The 19,022-nt window shown below is 53.1% G+C and overlaps 1 protein-coding gene across 2 annotated transcripts in view; it reads left to right on the top strand.

The window, feature by feature from the left end:
• Nucleotides 1-10,539: 10,539 nt before the first annotated feature.
• Nucleotides 10,540-19,022, top strand: part of MTCL2 (microtubule crosslinking factor 2) — a 66,847-nt gene continuing 58,364 nt past the window's right edge. The window contains exon 1 of one of the 2 annotated variants that reach the window (XM_079785018.1): nucleotides 10,540-11,755. In XM_079785018.1, the coding sequence (XP_079641144.1) occupies nucleotides 11,081-11,755 (675 nt within the window). In that variant the 5' untranslated portion in view covers nucleotides 10,540-11,080. The remainder of the gene's footprint in view (nucleotides 11,756-19,022) is intronic. The other variant, XM_079785017.1, reaches the window with a different exon arrangement.

The following is a 19,022-nucleotide window of genomic DNA, read 5'->3' as shown; positions in this document are numbered from 1 at the left end:
GGAAGGGGTCTGGGCCAGTCCCAGAGCAAGCGGCCTCCACCCAGGGCTGGCTCCCCTGGAAAACATCCCTCCAAGTGGCCCCCCAGCCTCTGTTGGGCAGGTGAGCCCACTATTTCACCCACTCCATCCTCTCACAGCGGAGAGACCCCCTCCTGCTGGGCTTTGTGGAGGGCACTGGGACCCTAGACACTCTGCCCATGGCCAGGTGTGCTGGGACCGTGCCCCTCAGGAAGGGTGGGGTGGCAAAAGGAATTCTATTGTGGGGGAAACAGGCACGTGGAGGGCCCTGTTGTCACCTCAAACATGGCTGTTGCAATACGTGTTTAAACTGTAAACGGTTCAGGGGTCATACACCTGGCCCCCCTTTTCTCCGGGGCCCTCTCCCCACTTTAATCCTCCCATGCTCCACACCTGAACCAGGGGGCATTTTGAGAAGCCAGAGATACTCGCTTTGCTGTTCCATCCTTTGTCCTCAAGTCCATGAAAGCCCAGCATGTGAGCTGTCAGCAACACCAATTCCCCTGCTTCCCTGATGGGGTCCCAGCTCTGCCTTGTAACTTATTTGCTTTCTTCTTAACCAGACACACACCACCCCTTTCAGCATGGCAACAGTCATCGCCAGGAAACATTTGAAATGTCCAATAAAAGGGAGGAAGGTTAAATGACCCATGGAACATCCACTACGTGGATTATTTCTAAGTTTTAAAATCGATGTTTGCAAAGAGTTTATAAAGGCACGGGGAAATGCTCCTCCTACCCCGTACAGTGTGAAACAGCAGATATAAAGTTGTATGTGCAGTATTGTTTCAGCTCTGCAAAACAAACCTGCAACGTTTGAGAAATGACTAGAATCCCTTTAGAATAGACCTAGTGTTTGCTGGGCCGACTGGCTTCACTTTGAACCTCAAATGGGTGCCTAAATGGCCTGTCATACACCCTCTCTCATCCTGGGAAGTCTGGTTTATTATTCACCTCACAGACTCTCACTCTTGTCTCCTCACTTCATTCTTTCCTGAGAAAATAGAAGCCATCATCAGTCACTCCCTCATTTTCCAGACAGCTTGACCCACATCTCACCCATCTCACTGTCTTCCTTCCAGGACAATGGATGAGGGTCCCTGTTCCTTTCAAAAGCTAGACCCCATCACTGGATCTGTCTGTCTCCCCTTCTCCTGCCCTCACTTCTCTCTCTGCCTCATCCGTCTCTCGCTTGCCCCTCCCTCTCATCCCAACAGTCCCCTCCACAACTGCCCGTTTTGATTCTCCCCACACTCCTTTTTGACCCATTCTAGAACTAGGATTCTTTTTTTTATTTTTAATTAAAACATTTTCAATTACAGTTGACATTCAATATTATATTAGTTTCAGGTGTACAGTATAGTGGTTAGACAATTATATAACTTACTAGAGGCCTGGTGCATGAAATTCGTGTGCGGGTGGGGTCCCTAGGCCTGGCCAGTTATCAAGGCCTATAGGGGTCATCTCGCCCAGTTCTGATTGGGGCCGGGCTGGCCAGGGACTGCCAGATGCCAGATGGGGCTTGCTGGATGGGGGGAGGGACCAGGGGAGGTTGGCTGTGGGAGTGCACTGACCACCAGGGTGGCAACTCCTGCATTGAGTGTCTGCTCCCTGGTGGTCAGTGCACATCATAGCAACTGATCAACTAGTCATTCCAGTCGTTTTGGTCATTTGGTCATAACGGTCGCTTAGGCTTTTATATATATAGATGAAGTGATCCCTCAAATAAGTTTACTATCCACCTGGCACCCTACATAGTTATTACAATACTAGAGGCCCAGTGCATGAATTCATGCACAGGTGGGGTCCGGCCGGCCCGGCCCCAATTGGCGCACTGGGCTCGGCCTGTCGGAAGGAGGAGATGGCAGGAGGTTGGCCAGCCGGCCCACCCCAATTGGGGCCCGATCAGAACCGGGCCAGCTGGGGGGAGGGGCCGTGGGAGATTGGGGTGGGGGGACCAATTGGGGGCAGGCTGGCCATGGGGAGGGACTGTGGGCTGTGGGCCGGCTGGCCCTGTCCCCAAATGGGTCTGGGGGAGGGGCCATGGGAGGTTGGCTGGCCAGCCCTGCCCCTGATTGAAGTTAGGGAGCCAATCAGGGGTGGAGCTGACTGGAGGGAGGGGCCGCAGGCCGGTTAGTGTGATGGGTGCCCTTTGGGGGGTGGGGCTGGCTGAGGGGAGGGGCCGCAGGAGGTTGGCTGGCTGACCCCACCCCCTATTGGGGTAGGGGGGCAATCAGGGGTGGGGCCAGTCAGGGGGAGGGGCTGCAGGCCAATTGGGGTAGTGGGGGCCAATTGGGGATGGGGCCAGCTGGGGGGAGGGGCTGCAGGAGGTTGGCCGGCTGGCCCCACCCCTGATTAGGCTGCAGTGGGCAATCATAGCAACTGGTCATTCCAGTCGTTACATCGTTCCAGATGCTGGCTTTTTATATATATAGATATATGACTCTATTCCCTATGCTGTACTTTACATCCCCATGACTGTTTTGTGACTGTCAATTTGCACTTCTTAATCCCTTCACCTTTTTCACTCAAACCCCTAAACCCCCTCTCATATTGCAACCATCAGTTTGTTCTCTGTATCTATGAGTCTGTTTCTGTTTATTTTGTTTATTTTGTTCTTTATATCCCACATGTAAGTGAAATCACCTGGCATTTGTCTTTTTCTGTTTGACTTATTTCACTTAGCATAATACCCTCTAGGTCTATCCATGTTTCTGCAAATGATAAGATTTCCATTTTTTATGGACAAGTAATATTCCATTGTGTATACATATATACCACTTCTTCTTTATCCAATTGTCTATTGATGGATACTTAGGTTGTTTCTATATCTTAGCTATTGTAAATAATGTTGCAATGAACATAAGGATACATATATCTTTTTAAATTAGTGTTTTGTTTTTTGTTTGTTTTGTTTTTAATAAATCTTTATTGTTCAGATTATTACAATTGTTCCACTTTTTTCCCCCCATAGTTCCCCTCCACCCAGTTCCCACCCCACCCTCTGCCCTTACCCCCGCCACTGTCCACATCCACAGGTGTACGATTTTTGTTCAGTCTCTTTCCACACCCCCCACACCACTTTCCCCCTGAGAATTGTCAGTCCACTCCCTTTCTATGCTCCTGATTCTATTATATTCACCAGTTTATTCTGTTCATCAGATTTTTTATTCACTTGATTTTTAGACTCACTTGTTGATAGATATGTATTTGTTGTTAATAATTTTTATCTTTACCTTTTTCTTCTTCTTCCTCTTCTTAAAGAATACCTTTCAGCATTTCATATAATACTGGTTTGGCGGTGATGAACTCCTTTAGCTTTTTCTTATCTGTGAAGCTCTTTATCTGACCTTCAATTCTGAATGATAGCTTTGCTGGGTAGAGTAATCTTGGTTGTAGGTTCTTGCTATTCATCACTTTGAATATTTCTTGCCACTCCCTTCTGGCATGCATAGTTTCTGTTGAGAAATCAGCTGACAATCGTATGGGTGCTCCCTTGTAGGCAACTAACTGTTTTTCTCTTGCTTCTTTTAATATTCTCTCTTTGTCTTTTGCCCTTGGCATTTTAATTATGATGTGTCTTGGTGTGGTCCTCTTTGGATTCCTTTTGTTTGGGGTTCTGTGTGCTTCCTGGACTTGTAAGTCTATTTCTTTCACCAGGTAGGGGAAGTTTTTGGTCATTATTTCTTCAAATAGGTTTTCAGTATCTTGCTCTCTCTCTCCTTCTGGCACCCCCATAATTCAGATGTTGGTATGCTTGAAGTTGACCCAGAGGCTCCTTACACTATCTTCATTTTTTTTCTTTCTTTTTTCTTTTTTCTTTTCCGGTTGGGTGTTTTTTGCTTCTTTGTATTTCAAATCTTTGACTTGATTCTTGCGATCCTCTAGTCTGCTGTTGGATCTCTGTATATTATTTTTTATTTCAGTCAGTGTATGCTTAATTTCTAGTTGGTCCTTTTTCATACCCTCGAGTGTCTCACTAAATTTATCGGCCTTGTCTAGAAAATTCTTGAAAAACCTTATAACCGTGGTTTTGAACTCTATATCCAATAGTTTGCTTTCCTCCATTTCTTTCATTTGTGACCTGTTTCTTTGTCTCTGCATTTTGGCTGCTTCCCTGAGTTGGTAGAGTGGCTTGTATGCTAGGTTTCTTATAGGGCCCAGTGGTTCAGCCTCCCCAGTTACCTGAGGTGGACACTCTTGGTGCACCCCTTTGTGGACTGTGTGCATAGTCTTGTTGTAGTTAAGCCTTGATTGTTGTTGGTATCACTGGGAGGAATTGACCTCCAGGCCAATTGGCTGTGAGAATCAGCTGTATCTACGCTGGCAGAACTTCTGTGCTGGAGACACCCTTATGAGGCAAGACTTGCTTCAGTGGGGCTTTGGTGCTCACTGAGTCTGCTCCCTGAGTGTGTCCCTTATGGATCTGAGGAGTTGTAATCTGGATGGTCCCACTCTGACCCCTGGGTACACTGGCTCTTGGATCTCCAAGGAGGTGCTAATTTAGCCTCTGCCTGAGGCCTCCCAGCAGGAGCTATGGAGAGATCTGCAGATTCCTCTTCTTTATCTGGGTTTTGGAGGTGCCCATATGAAGCCCTGCTGTGAAGCAATGCAAGTTGCTGTGGGGCCTTGGGCCTTCTTTTGGATGTTCTGGGTCTCGCTGACTCAGCTTTGGTAAGTTTAAAATTCAAAGGACCAGGGCATTTATATGCAAAAGCCTCTGTGCTCAGCTTGGATGGGGCGGAGTCTCAGGGTGGAGCAAACAGCAATGGCTTCCCGTAAGCCCTGCCCTAAAAGGCCCCTGGGTCTCAGTCCCGCAGTAATTGATGCAAGCACCTCTGAGAGAAAGCCGCCCTCAAGTTTCGCCCGCTGCCAGACAGTCCAGTTTCTCCCGTATTAGTCTGGGTCCCCAGTGTCTCGCCTGGAACTGGAGTTCAGAGCAGTCAGGAGCTTTTGTCTCCCTCCTGATTGAGAAAGCCAGCCGCATACTCAATTGCCAGCCCTCTCTCCGCACATGCCTCCATACCTCTGCACTTTACTTCCACAGCTCCTCTGAGTCTCGGTGTGCTTTTCTCTTCCCTTCTAGTTGTAGAATTTCCACTCAGCCAGCCTTCCTGTGGTTCTGGATAATATCTGTTTTGTCTTTTAGTTGTAGTTTTGAAATTGTTGTGATAGTGTAAGAAGCCTCTGGGTCAACTTCAAGCATACCAACATCAGGTGTTTACCTATGCTGCCATCTTGGTTTCTCCCTAAATTAGTGTCTTGTATTTCTTTGAATAAATACCCAGAAGTAGGATTGCTGGGTTATAAGGTAGTTCTATTTTTAATTTTTTGCAGAACCTCCATACTGTTTTTCATAGTGGCTGCACCAGTCTGTATTCCCACCAAAAGTTTTTTCCACAACCTCGCAAACACTTGTTTACTGACTTATTGATGACAACCTTTCTGACAGGTGTGAGATGATATCTCATGGTGGTTTTAATTTGCATTTCTCTGATGATTAGTGGCAGTGAGCATCTCTTCATATGTCTATTGGCCATCTGTATGTTCTCTTTGGAGAAATGTCTATTCAGGTCCTCTGCCCATTTTTAATTGTATTACTTGTTTTTGGGGTGTTGAGTTGTATGAGTTCTTTATAAATTTTGGATATTAACCTCTTATCTGATATATCATTGATGAATATCTTTTCCCATTCGGTAGGTTGTCTTTTTGTTTTGTTGATGATTTCCTTTGCTGTGCAAAAAGGTTTTAGTTTGATGTAGTTGTATTTATTTTTTCTTTTGCTTCTCTTGCCTGAGGAAATATGTCAAAAATATATTACTCAGAGCAATGTCAAAGAGTTTACTGCCTATGTTTTCTTCTAAGAGTTGTATGATTTCTGTTCTTAAAGTTATTTAATCCATTTAGAATTTAGCCTTGTATATGGTGTAAGAAAATGGTTAGTTTCACTTTTTGCATGTATCTGTACAGTTTCCCCAACAACATTTATTGAAAAGAGTGCCTTTACCCCATTGAACATTATTGCCTTCTTTGTCATAATTGACCATATAGACATGGGTTTATTCTGGGCTCTCTATTCTGTTCCATTGATCTGTGTGTCTGTTTTAATGCCAGTACCATGCTGCCTTAATTACTATAACCTTGTAGTATATCAGGTAGTGTGGTACCTCCAACTTTGTTCTTCTTTCTCAAGACTGCTGTGGGTAGACGGGGCCTTTTGTGGTTCCATATAAATTTTAGGATTATTTGTAGAAACAGGATTCTTAATTCCTAGCTCTAGGTCAGTTTTTTTCTCCCTACACGACCTGAGGTGGTCCCCTGGATTTAAATGTTGTTTAAATGTTGATGACTCATCATGACCTCAGACCAGCAGCCACCCTGGGCTCCACACTCATATGTCAATTGCTTTTGTGTTCTCCACTTGGATGTCTCCATAAACATCTCAAATGGAATGTGTCCAAGAAGAACTGTTCATTTCCCCCTCCAAACCTGGTCTCTCTCACCCCCAACAACCTCCAAGCCTGTCCTGCCTCATTAAATGTCGCCATCATTCATCCTGAAACGAAAGCTAGGAACTGGGAGTTGAACTTAACTTCCTTTCTCTGATCTCTCCCTTCCAACCAAGGGTGTCTGACTCTATGAAGCTCCAGAACATCTCAAGATTACCCTCTCCTTCCTTCTTCGCTGCCTCCGCCCTCACCCACGCCACCATTCTCTCTCAGAGGCTGGTTCAATAGCCCTTGACCCATCTTCTAGCCTCTGTTCTTGCCAACTGCTGGTGTGATCGATTTAAAACACAAATTAGATTAGATCATGCCCCTGCTTACAATCTTCAATGGCTCCTCATGGCATCAGAAATAAACCCCTGCTGCCCAGCCAGCATGACTTAGTGGTTGAACCTCAGCCTATGGATCAGGAGGTACCGGTTCCATTCCCAGTCAGGGCACATGCCCAGGTTGTGGTTTGTGGGCTGGCTCCCCAGTGGGGTGTGTGCAGGAGGCAGCCAATCAGTGATTCTCTCTCATCATTGATGTTTCTATCTCTCTCTCCCCCTCTCTGAAATCAATAAAAATAAACCCCTGCCCAGAGCATGCCTTGCTCCTGCTGTCCACTCCAGCTTTCTATATATTGTCTTTCTTCCATCACCCATCAAGTTCCACTCACATTGACCTTCTCATTTTCTTGAACATCTGTCAAGCTTGTTCCTCCTTAAGGTCCCCCTACTAATTCCTCTAATTCTCCCTCAGCCAGTTTCTTTCATGATTGATATAATGAAAAACACACACAACACTTTTGTTTTTCAAAAAAAATCACCTCCTCTAAGAAGGCTTCCAGGATTTAGTCTCTATTTAGTTTCCATTATGTTGGTCAATTTAGCAGCTTCGGTGAGAGAAAACAAACATTTCCCATCCTCATTTCCAACAATCTGTTAGAATTATTTTCTTCAGGTATATTCTTATTGCTTAAATGATACAAACAATGTACTGCTCCATGCCTTCTTGAGTAGAGCTTTTACAGCACACGCTGGGTGCCTGAGCTGGACACTGCCCAATAAGGCAGCACAACAGGCTCTGAAATTGGATGGCCCTGGGTTAAAATCATTCCCAGCCCTGCTACTTCCAAGCTGTATGACCTTGGACAAGCATTCCAGGTGTCCAGTGCTGTGTAACAAACTACCCCAAAACTTAGTGGCTTAAAACAACAGTATTTATTTTGCAGTTTGGGACAGCTCGTTTCTGCTCCACTTGGCATTAGTTGGGGCAGCTCCAATGCTGGGGGCTGAATTATCTGAAGGTTCACTCTCTCACATATCTGGTGGTTAGCAGGGACCAGAGCTGGAGTTGTTGGCTGGAACCTTCACGTGGCCTCTCCATGAGGCCTGGCCTTCCTCCCAACATGGTGATTGGGTTCCAAGAGTGAGGGGAGAGAGAAGGGGGAGGGGAGAGGGAAAGGGAGAGGGAGAGGGAGAGGGAGAGGGAGAGGGAGAGGGAGAGAGGGAGAGGGAGAGGGAGAGGGAGAGGGAGAGGGAGAGGGAGAGGGAGAGGGAGAGGGAGAGGGAGAGGGAGAGGGAGAGGGAGAGGGAGAGGGAGAGAGAGCACCTGGATTGTGTTGGGTGGATCCATATTGTCTTTTATGGCCTAGTTTTGGAAGTCATAGTATCACTTCTGCCTTTCTCTATTGGTTTAGGCAGTCACAAAGTCTGCTCAGATTCAAGGGGAGGGAACATAGACCCCATCACTCAAGTAGAAGAGTGTCCATGCCACATGGTAAAAAGAGTAATTGGGATGAGCTATATACTGCTGTGCCTATTTTGGAAAATACAATTAGCCACAAGTTTTAACCTTTATTATATCCTTCAATGAAGTGTTGAGCACAGAGCCTGGCATAAGTGAATGCTCGTGGGTCAGAAGCTGCAGACAGTCTCTCTGCCTGCATGCAGGCAATTCTGGACTCCCAGCAAGTCTCACTCTTTCTGTGGTTTCCCTGGTCTAAACCAAGTCCAGTCCAGAGCACCTACCTTGGCCCCACTCAGCCGCAGAATCCCTCCCCACCAAGGCCTTGCTGCTCCTCAGGCTCTCCCGGGGCGGTAATGTGGATTCATGGCTCCTTAAAATCCAAAGACCCTCAGTGCAAGAAGGACCCTCAGCTCCCTGCTCAGCCGTGGGCTTGTTGGAGCTCAGGCGGGATTTGTGGTAGAGCTAGGACTCGGGCTCAGATCCAAGCCACTCTACTTTCAGGACCATGGTGAGTTAGGAGTGGCTGAACTGGCCTGAATTCACACCATTCAACATCTCCAACCCACATTCTGCACAGGGGCAGAAACTGAAGCACAGAGAGGGTAAACAATTTCCAAGAGCCACACAGCATCTCTCCCTCTGCGCCAGGCCAGAACCACCTTACCAGAAACAGGAGCATCAGAGCTGGAAGGATCCTGTCACCTGTTACAGCAGACTAGACAGGTGGGGACTCTGAGGCCCAGGAAGTGGGAAGGGCTCTCTGGCTACGCTGTGATGAAGCTTTTGTAGCCATGTCCCTTCATATGCTCTGTGCTCCAGGAGGCCAGGAATGTACAACGGACCAGTCTACCACTGAGTCCTTCAGTGTCCTACCTGGTGCCCGTGGACAGGTGAGTGGACAGTCAGTGGGGGAAAGGGAGCTGGTGCCTTGCCAGGAGGGGGTGGGAGTGTCCCTGAAGAAGTGTTTCCCCCCAAACCTGCTGAGTAGCCCTGTTCCTTACCTGGCTTAGTGGAGGGACAGTCACACGCCTGGACACATCTAGATGGGGATGAAGCCATGCCTCAGGTGCGAGGGGGAAACCCAGAAATGTATTCACTGCCGTGGGGAGGTGGGACAGAAACAAAGAAGTGGACCTGGTGCCAGCTGTGCATCTAGGGCAGGAGGAGGTGAAGAAACAGGACTGAGGTAGGAGGAGGAGAAGGAAGGAGAAAATGGGCAGGTGGAGGAAAAGAGAGAAATGGATAAAAGGGAGACCACTGCAGCTTCCTGACCCATGGGCACCTTTAGAGGAGAAAAAGGAGGGGAGGGAGTAACAGGGGGAGGAACAAGAGGCTGCAGGAGGGTAAACACAGCCCTGCCCCCCACTCCGCTAGCAAGGGGGTGGCACCCAAAGGGTGAGTGCGCCCGGGACGGCAGCCAAAAGACTTAACCTGGCTCTGCCCAACGGAGGTTCCACCGCAGGGAGTAGAGCGGGGAGCAGGGTAGGGGAAGGGGGTGGGGAGGTGTGACAGACGGTGGAAAAGTCAGCAGCCTCGGAGGCAGCCCTGGAAGGGAAGAAAGGATTCCCCCAGAGTCAGGGCTCCGGGGTCGTCCGCAGTTGCTCTTGGGAGGGAAGGTGTGGGGCCCAGGGCGACCGTCTCTAGCCCGTGCCAGGCACCACGGGGGCCAGAACCTACTCCCAAAGCACAACTATTCTGACATCTCATAACGGGTCACTTCCTTCTTAGCGGTGCGGAGCCTGGAATCGGGGTCGCGGAGGAGAGTATGCCTGGGATCACTGTGGGTCAAGGTGTGCAGGGCCGGGCATGCACCCAGGGCTCCGCGGTGCCTACGCCCTGACGGGGAAGCGGAGGCAGGAGAACCCAACACGTCCTTGAGGTGTTATGTTTGAGTTCCATCCCGGCTCTGCTAATCGCGAGCCTTGCGAGGCTTCAGTTTACGAATCTGTACAATGGGATGATTGGTCTTGCTTTGCCCGCTGAAGGGGGCGGAGTCTGCGCACGCTCGGCAGAGCGGCGAGGGGCGAGGGGCGAGGGGCGAGGGGCGAGGGGCGAGGGGCGAGGGGCGAGGGGCGAGGGGCGAGGTACCGGGTGTGTATATGGATGCTTGCTCCAGCGTCCTGAGGTCTGCCCGGCCTCTACGTGGCAGTCCCCTCTCTCGCGGCTCGCGGGGCCCCTGCCGGGACCCTGGGTGCAGGGGAGCCCCCGCCGGGTGCATTCCCCAGGCCCGCAGGGAAAGGGGCGGCGGCGGAGCGACCGAGGAGAGAGCCCGGGCCGCGGCGGCGTCCCCGGCCCGCCTGACCCTCGAGGGGGTCGCTGTTGCCTCGCAGATCCCTCCCTCGCTCGCTGCCAGCGTCCCTCCCTGCCGCTCCCGCCGCGTCCGCCTTTTGTTCGTGGAGCCGCGCGCCCCCGAGCCGAGGCGGCGGGGCGGGGAGCTGGCGGGGCTGCGCGGGGGACGGACCGCGCCGGGCGGAGCCGGGGCCCGGGCCGCAGCCGGACTCGGAGCCCGAGGGAACGATCGGCGCGCAGGCAGCCGGGGCCCGAGCGCGCTCCGGGGGCGCGGCGAGGCCGAAGGGGCGGGCACCGGGCGGAGCCGCAGCCGGAGCCGGGGTGCCTGGAGGCGAGCGGGCCGCTCTCTCCGAGCTCAGAGCGGCGGAGAACCCGTTCAGCGAGGGCCGGGGCCTGAGCGCAGTCCGGGGGCTGAGGGGGGCCGAGAGGAACCGCGACCCAAGCGGCCGGAGCGGCGCCCGGACCCTCCCCTGGGGCGCGGAGGCCGGGCGGGCCTGGGCCATGCGCGCCGCTCGCTGAGGCCAAGGGAGGCCGAGATGGAGGCGCCAGCGGGAGAGCCCCCGGCCCGGGGCTGCGGCCCCCCGCCCGCGCCCGCCCCCGAGAGGAAGAAGAGCCACCGCGCGCCGTCGCCGGCCCGGCCCAAGGACGTGGCCGGCTGGTCGCTGGCCAAGGGCCGCCGCGGCCCAGGCCCGGGCTCCGCAGCCGCCTGCAGCGCCGCGTCCTCCGCGCGGCCCGACAAGAAGGGGCGCACGGTGGTGCCCGGGGCGCGGGGCTCAGGGACGCGGGTCGCGGGGGTCCGCACCGGAGTCCGTGCCAAGGGCCGCCCGCGCCCAGGTACCGGGCCGCGACCGCCTCCGCCGCCGCCCAGCCTCACCGACAGCAGCTCGGAGGTGTCCGACTGCGCGTCGGAGGAGGCGCGCCTGCTGGGCCTGGAGCTGGCGCTGAGCAGCGACGCCGAGTCGGCGGCCGGGGGCCCGGCGGGGGCCCGCCCCGGGCAGCCGCCCCAGCCCGCGCCGCCGGCACAGCAGCCTCCGCGGCCGCCGGCCTCCCCCGAGGAGCCGTCGGTGGCCGCGTCGTCGGTGGGCAGCAGCCGCCTGCCACTCAGTGCCTCACTCGCCTTCTCCGACCTCACCGAGGAGATGCTGGACTGCGGGCCCGGCGGCTTCGTGCGAGAGCTGGAGGAGCTGCGCTCGGAGAACGACTATCTCAAGGTTGGGGCGCTGATGAGGGCGAGGGAGGCCTGGGGAGGCGCCGGGGGTCACACCCCCACGAGGCTGAGGCACTAGCTGCCCCACTGAACGAGCCGGATAAAGGGGCCTGAGCCCTCCGGGACCACCCTGACACCCGCCTCCCATTTCATTTGAGGAACCCCTCGGAGGAAGTTGGATGAGGAGACTGCCAGAGAGTTCTGATCTGGGAAGGGGAGGGGGGGTAAGAAACTGCTTTGGAGGACGACTGGATGCATTAACTTGGAATGGCGGGGAGCGTAGTCAGCGAGGGGCCAGGCCTCTGGCTTCAGCTGCTCACCGCCCCCATCCCCAGGACAGAGGCCAGGCCTTTGGTGGATCTCCCTTCGGGGACAGGCACTGCTGTGCACGCCGCCGGGGAGACCTGTGGCCAGCCGGTGCCAAGGAGAGGCTGGAACGCCTTTCTTTACTCAGGGCTTTCCCTGGCACAGGCCCGGCCCCGCCTGCCTTTCAGGGCGAGTCCCGTTTGAAAACATGACATCTGGGAACATCCCTTTGGCTAGAGTCCCACTTCCGCCCTGTCTAACGGTCCCACAGCCTGGGAGGGGGATGTCAAGGGAGAACCGGTTCAGAGGCAGCTTCCTAGATCCCAGGATTACTGCCTTCTGCCCTCTCTGGGACAGACCCTGAATACACAGGGCTCCGTTGGCCCCTCAGAGCCTGGCCCTTGGCCTTCCCATGTTCCCGGTGAGGGGGAAGCTGCCTATCTGAAAGGGGCCTTTCCTCTGGGCATGCGGGGACCTGAGAGCTTCCCGGGGGAGTGGGCTCTGCCTTCACCCTTTCCGTGGACCTGAGCAACTGCTGGGTGCAGGCCAGGCTTGGCTGGCACTGTGGCCGCTTTGGGGACAGCCCAGACCTCGTGTGTTGACCTTGGCTGGGCAGACTGGAAGCTTCATGGGCTCTCGTCTACCGCCACTGGCTGGGCACGGTTTGGGAAGAGGTTGAAATGTTACCTGCTCGTGTCAGTTGATGGCCTGGCACAGCACCCAGCATCCCTCTGGCCGAGAGCCACAGAGTTAACTGCACGCTGCTGATTTATGCCTGCCTGGCAACACTTAGTTAGCTTTGCGTTGTGGTTCTTCTGGCCAGATGCATTTCTCTCTCATTAGAGTTTTTGAGGTCTTGCTCAACTGTGTCTCCCCCTCCTCATTTCCCCAGGATCTGCTCCCCAGCGTGCGTTCAGTAAATGCCTGTAGAGTAGAAGGACAGGGCCTGTCTGAATCAGGATAATCCACCCCTGGTTAAGACTTCCCAAAGGCCCCATTCATTCAGGGTTGACAATCAGGTTCATTCAGCTCCTATCATTTTCAGAAGCTAGTGGTGAGGAGAGGACAAGTAGGAGCGTGGGTAGAAGGAAGGAGACAAGCCAGAGGAGGCCTGGCCCTGCCCTGTAGGTGCTCTGAGCTGCTTCCTATACTTACTGCCTGAGATGCTCTAAACTCACACCCTGCCCCACTGTTCACCCTGGGTAGAGAAGGTGGGCCATGGAGCTTTGCTTCAGGGTCCCCTCATGCACCCACCCCTGTGGCCTGCTGTCCATCCCAGGAAGTCATCTGGCAGAGCTCTGAAGCCCATCTCAGAAGTCCATCTGAGCCACCCATGACAGTTATGATGAAATGTCGTCTCAGAAGGCTGGGGGTTGAGTCCAAGGTCTCATAGGAACCCGGGCCTGGCTGGGGACTTCCCATTGCCGAGGCCAGGGCTGGCCCTCAGTTTCTCCCATGCGTTCAGAGTTTCAGGCTGTGTGTGCAGGCCTCAGGCCACTGTTGAATTTGGGGTCTGCAGCTTCCTGGCTCTGTGATCGTGGTCAGGTTACTCAGATGTCTGTGGACATCAAGTTTCCTCATTGTAAAAAGACACTTTACACCACACGTCTTCCAACCGTAAGGGTTAACCGAGATGATGTGTGCAAACACCACTAGAGCATCTGGCATGGAGTGAGCCTCAGATGAGAGTAGTTGTCGTCACCGCTGTTCTCAAGTGGTGTGTGACACATTTCCATGGACGCCTTTTATGTTCTCTTGTGGATTCTGTGGGGGCAGAATAGATCTTTCTCCCCATCTGAAGCAGGCTGGGCTCCTTCTCCTGGCTCCTCGTGCATTCATTCACCAGCTCTTTCCTTGGTGCCCACTGTGTCCCAGGTGCTGGTGCAGATCGGGGGAATGCAGCCATGGGCAAAGGTGAAGTATCTGTTTTCATGGAGCTTTGGGTCTAGTCGGGGACCGAGCAATAGTCATAAGTAAATCCCAATGCCAGTCATGACGAGGGCGGAGAAGGATACAGTGTGCCAAGCGCACATGGGGGAGGTGATGCTCAGAGAGGCTAAGGGCTGAAGGATGAGATGAAGCCAGCTGAGCAGGAGAAGTAGAAAAACGCTTGTTGATTTCAAGGAACAGCAAGCATCTAGGCTGAATAGAAGGAGTTTGGATGAGAGAGGCGAGCAGGGCCAGAGTGTGTACACTTGGGTTGGTCCGCAAACTTCTCCGGAGCTTTGTTTAACCCAGCTGCCAACCTCGCAGAGGCGAGGGCAAGGTCTAGAGACTGGATGTGGGCCGTAAGTGTAGGAACTAATACGGCAGGTTTTGGTTTGTTCATTCCGTGGATGGTAAACCATGGCCAGAGTGGGGAAGGACTCGCTCCAGGTCCCAGAGCTGGTTCTCCAGGCCGCATAATACTCTTGACCTGTTTCCTGCCCCTCTGGGCCACTTTGCTTCTAAGATGCAGGAACTGGTTGCCAGGAGAAGGACTCCAGATCCCCGGCATGTCCCCTGCAGGCCCTGTACTCCCTGGCCTGAGTCCCATAGAGTCTGGTGGGGCCCTGTGCAGGCTCATCTTCCAGCTGGTGGGGGACACTGGGAATTGTCAACTGGGGAAGGCCTCTCGGGTGATGGCAGATCTGTCACGTGAGGCCTGCTCTGGGGCCCAAGTGGGGCAAGTGTAAATGGGCAGCTCTCTCCCAACGAAACGATAGAAGGGGCTGCTAACGGAGACGGGAGTAAAGTTGTTGTCACTTGAGTTATTCAGAGAGGCCGGGTGACCTCGCATGTTTGGATGAAGACATAGGGTGTGTGGAAAGCAGCTTGTAAACGGTACGAAATGTTGGTGGTTGTGATTACGTGAGGAGGATTCAGGAGGAGATTCATCTGGTGGCTACAGTTGAGCTGTCTGATCTCAGGGTCCCTTCCAGCCAAGGAAGTCTGAAGATTAACTTTTAAAGTTCTAGGATGCAGCTTTTTTTTTTTTTTTTTTTTTTGCTGCAGAGCAGACACATGGATGTTTGACATTCAAAGTCCTGGTGGTCTGAGATCTTCCAGGTCCCCATCACCACTACCTGTCACCCACCATGTAGTGAGGACATGCTAGGAACCCACTGGGTGTGGGTGGAAGAATCTGAGAGTTGGAGCCCAAAGACTTGGCTTTGAGACCTAACTCTGCCTTTTACTGTGTGGCCATGGGTAAGTCACTTGGCCTCTCTGAGCTACTTTTTGTTTTCGTCTCTATGATTAAGGTTATGGAACTTGCCTTGGCAACTACATAGGATTGTTGTCAGGAATAAGGGAGGTGTGAATAGACAAAAATAAAAACAAAACATTTTGTAAGCAGTGAAATCCTGCATCTCTTGGGAAATGGTTAACCAATGAGTAGACAGGATGTCTGTGTTTTCATTCTTGGGGGAGCTGGGAGAAGCCTTCGCTGTAGGATGCTAATACATAGGGAGCTGCTCCAGGGAGGACACAAAGGTATGATCACACTCCATGTGTGGGCTCCATGAAGCCAAGCCTTCCTACCTTCTTGGAGGAGATTTGAATGTTTGAAGTGCAGCCAATCTAGGTGTCAACCCAGAAGGGCCCAGAGGAAGCATCTAATCCGCCCTCAGTTCCCATTGTACAGTCGGGTAAATGGAGGCCTCAGGTCACACAGCCAGGATTCCAAACCTGGTTTGTCCAGCTCTGGGTCCTATTCTTTCTGCAGGATGACTGCAACAGTGAGCTTTTGGTTGCTAATGGTGTGTCTAGTCTGGGACACGGGTTGTGAGAAGAATCCTGTTGTATGCCAGGCTCTAGGCTAAGACCGGTTAGGCTCTTGTCTCACAAATGCTATAAACCATTGATCCCCTCTAATGTGCCCAGCTCTGGGTTAAGTAAGCCCTTTGCTCCTCATAGCAATCCCGTGTGGAGGGTTCTGATACTAGACCCATTGGACACATGAGGAAACCAAGAGGCCATGTAATGTGGTCAAGGTTGCACAGCCGACGTCCTTGGGAACCTCACTAGATGACCCTACGTTGTTGCCCTCCCCCCGTCGCTCTCCCATTCTCTCCCATGCAGGAGGCAGCCTGAGTTTCACAGAGCAGGGTTCTTGCGTGGCTTTGTCAGTTACAAACTGTGTGAGATATTTAGTCTTTCTGAGACTCTGTTTCTTCTGTAAAATAGACCTGAGCATGCCTGCCCCAAGGTCCTGGGGACCCTTTTCAGTGCGATGATGTAGATCTACTGCACAGAAAATGTCGGTGCCTGCTCCGTCCTCACCTTCCCCTTATCTGCTTCTCCAGGCATTCATTCATTCATTCATTCACTCACAGGTTTTCTGAGTGCCTCCTGAGTACCAGGCCAGCAAGTTGTGAAGCTCCTGGGAGATAGAGGGGGAGGGCTCCAGTCTGTCTGTCACTGGATGGGGGAGAGGGGTGGCAATCATGGTCGGTAAAACTACAGGCTGGTCCCTGCCCTGAGTCCCAGCCCTCCCTGTGGCAGCTGAGAAGTGACCTGGAAGAAGCTGCTCGGAGACCTAGGTCTTTAAGAATCTTCTGCAGTTTGTCAGTCATGGCGGGGGAGGGTGTGTGTGTAGCTCCAGCAAGATGGAAAAGGAGATGGAAAATGTGAGGCGGTTGCTGCTGAGGCCTGGGGGGACCACGTCTCCCAGGGCTCCCAGCATTCCTCACAGAGGGGCGGGGCCTGTGTCCCTGGGCACACTCTCTCTTGCATACACAAACACACGTATTCACAGCTTGTGCCCAGAGATTCACACAGCTCACACACACATCCAGTGACACGCTTACGTTGCATGCTTCCAGACATTTGAGAGAGGAGATGTGCTCAGAGAACGACCCAAACCCACGCAGATACACAGCCTCCTGTCTCATCACCCCCAGGCATTACCAAACATACACAACGGAGACGCACCATTTAGGAAAACCTGGCTCAGAAACATACCCTTACACAAAACGTATACCCCCCAGACATGCTTGGCTGTGTCCCAGAGATGAATGAACAGCCTGGGGACGCCCTCAGACAAATCGGAAGTACACATACGTATGCAGGCGCGCACACACAAACCCACGCAGACTCATTACACATAGGTGCTAGCATCCACAGAAATCCACAGATCTGCCCCTTCCAGGCCAGCAGAGCAGCAGAGACACGAGCCCGCAGCCCAGTTACCTCCACCTCCTCTTCCACAAAGAGAGCAGCAGCCGCCCTTGCACAATGCCCCAGAGACACACACAGACACGTGGCCACGTACACACAAGGGACATGAGCACAGAGCACTCAGATGTCAGGCTTGTAGCATTTGCTAATGGGAACCAGAGACCCACGACCCAGGTGCCCAGGCGCGCGCGTGCACGCAAACACACACATACACACACACACTGGCTATGATATTTCACCCACAGGAAATCCTTGTCCATGTCTCCCTGGGGCTAATGTGTACAAACCACTGTTTTCAGCTCCTCTACAAGGCTTCCTTCTGCAAGGCTTCTGGGAACAGTGAGGAGGATGGTAAAGGCTTGATTTTGTCACCTCCTGGGTCTGGGGGCCCTAGGAACCAGGCTGGGCTGGGTGGTGGGTGGATGGGGGCTGACAGGTCACCAAGTCAGGAGAAGCTACACTAAATGCCCTCGGGTCCTGCTGCCCAGCACTTGGGCCTGGCCCAGGGGGCTGAGTGAAATGGAGCAATCTTCAGGCCTGCCCACAGGAGAAACTTTGCCCAGGGGCAACTCCCTTCTAATCTCAGGATTTCCTGCTTGCCCTTGTCTCCCTCCTTCTTCCCCTCTCTCTTTGCTAGGGGCTATGGAGAGCCATGTTCCTCCATCCCTAAAACATGCCTGGTTCTGCCTGCGAACCAATGAAGGAGGCCAGGATAGAGGCGATGTGGCACCCAGAGGAGCGGCCTGGAAGACTTCCTGGAAGAGGAGGCATTACAGCAGAAGAGTTAGCCTTGAGTGGCTGTTTCTGTGTCCAGCTGCTGTAACAGTGCCTGACACATCGTAGGGCCTCATGTGTTCACTAAATATTTGTTGCCGGAGTGAATGAAAGGCAGTGATCAGAGTCTGCAGGGGAGCTGTAGGCAGGTTGCAGGCTTAAAGCAGAAGAGCAGAGGGAAGGGTGGGTGGGGGGCAGTGGTGAGGGAGAGGCTGGAAAGCGGAGTTGGGCCTGTTGGGAAGGATACTGGATGCCGAGCGGAGCTGAGGTACTATGAACACCTTGCTGAAAGGAGGCCGTATTGACCCATAGCAAGGCTAGGGGCTGCCCCCTTTCCATGCGTCTATAGTACTGAGCACAAGGCTCAGGGGCTCAGGGGAGGAGGGAAGGAAGGCTGTTTGGTCTCATGGACAAATTCCACCTTTGAGTCAGGTCTGGGCCCAAATCTTGCTTTGTCACCTACTCCCTGTGCATGATCTCACGCATAAGTCCCCTTATTAAGCTTCCGTCTTCCTGTGTGTAAAATGGGAATTTAATCCTTTTTTTTTTTGCAAGGCACTCAGGAGAATTAGTGTTCAGGTATATGGTCCTTCCAGCACCTCCCTGGGCACGGAGGAGGGGAGGGAGCCCTCTGGGGCTGGGGTAGTTCCCCAGGATTCCAGGCAGGGGCTGGACCAGCAGCCAAGGTTATTACTAAAGTCATTCCCTGGTGCCCCCAAGGAATGACCTCATCGGTGGTCACATTCTCTGCCCTCTGGTGCCAGAGGAACTTGGAGCTGGGATGGGGAAGAGCCAGAGACATGGGGTGTTCTGGGCCAGGCTGACCCTGGCCTCCACCGGAGACCCACAGGTCTGCATTCTTAGCAGATGGTGCTGGCCTTTCTGAGAAGTGGCAGTGAGTCAGAGGCGGTGGAAGCAGCAGGCCAGCCCTTCCCTAGTGTCCACGGTGGTACAGAGCTCTGTGGTTTAGAGCCAGGCTGACCTGGGCTTGAATCCTGGCTCCGTCTTTTCCTCTGTGAGCTTCCCCTTTA

The sequence above is a fragment of the Cnephaeus nilssonii genome (genome assembly GCF_951640355.1).
Source record: "Cnephaeus nilssonii genome assembly, chromosome: 11".
Classification (NCBI taxonomy): Eukaryota; Metazoa; Chordata; class Mammalia; order Chiroptera; family Vespertilionidae; genus Cnephaeus; species Cnephaeus nilssonii.
Note: the sequence above shows the minus strand (reverse complement) of the source record. Positions and strands in the feature narration are given on the sequence as shown.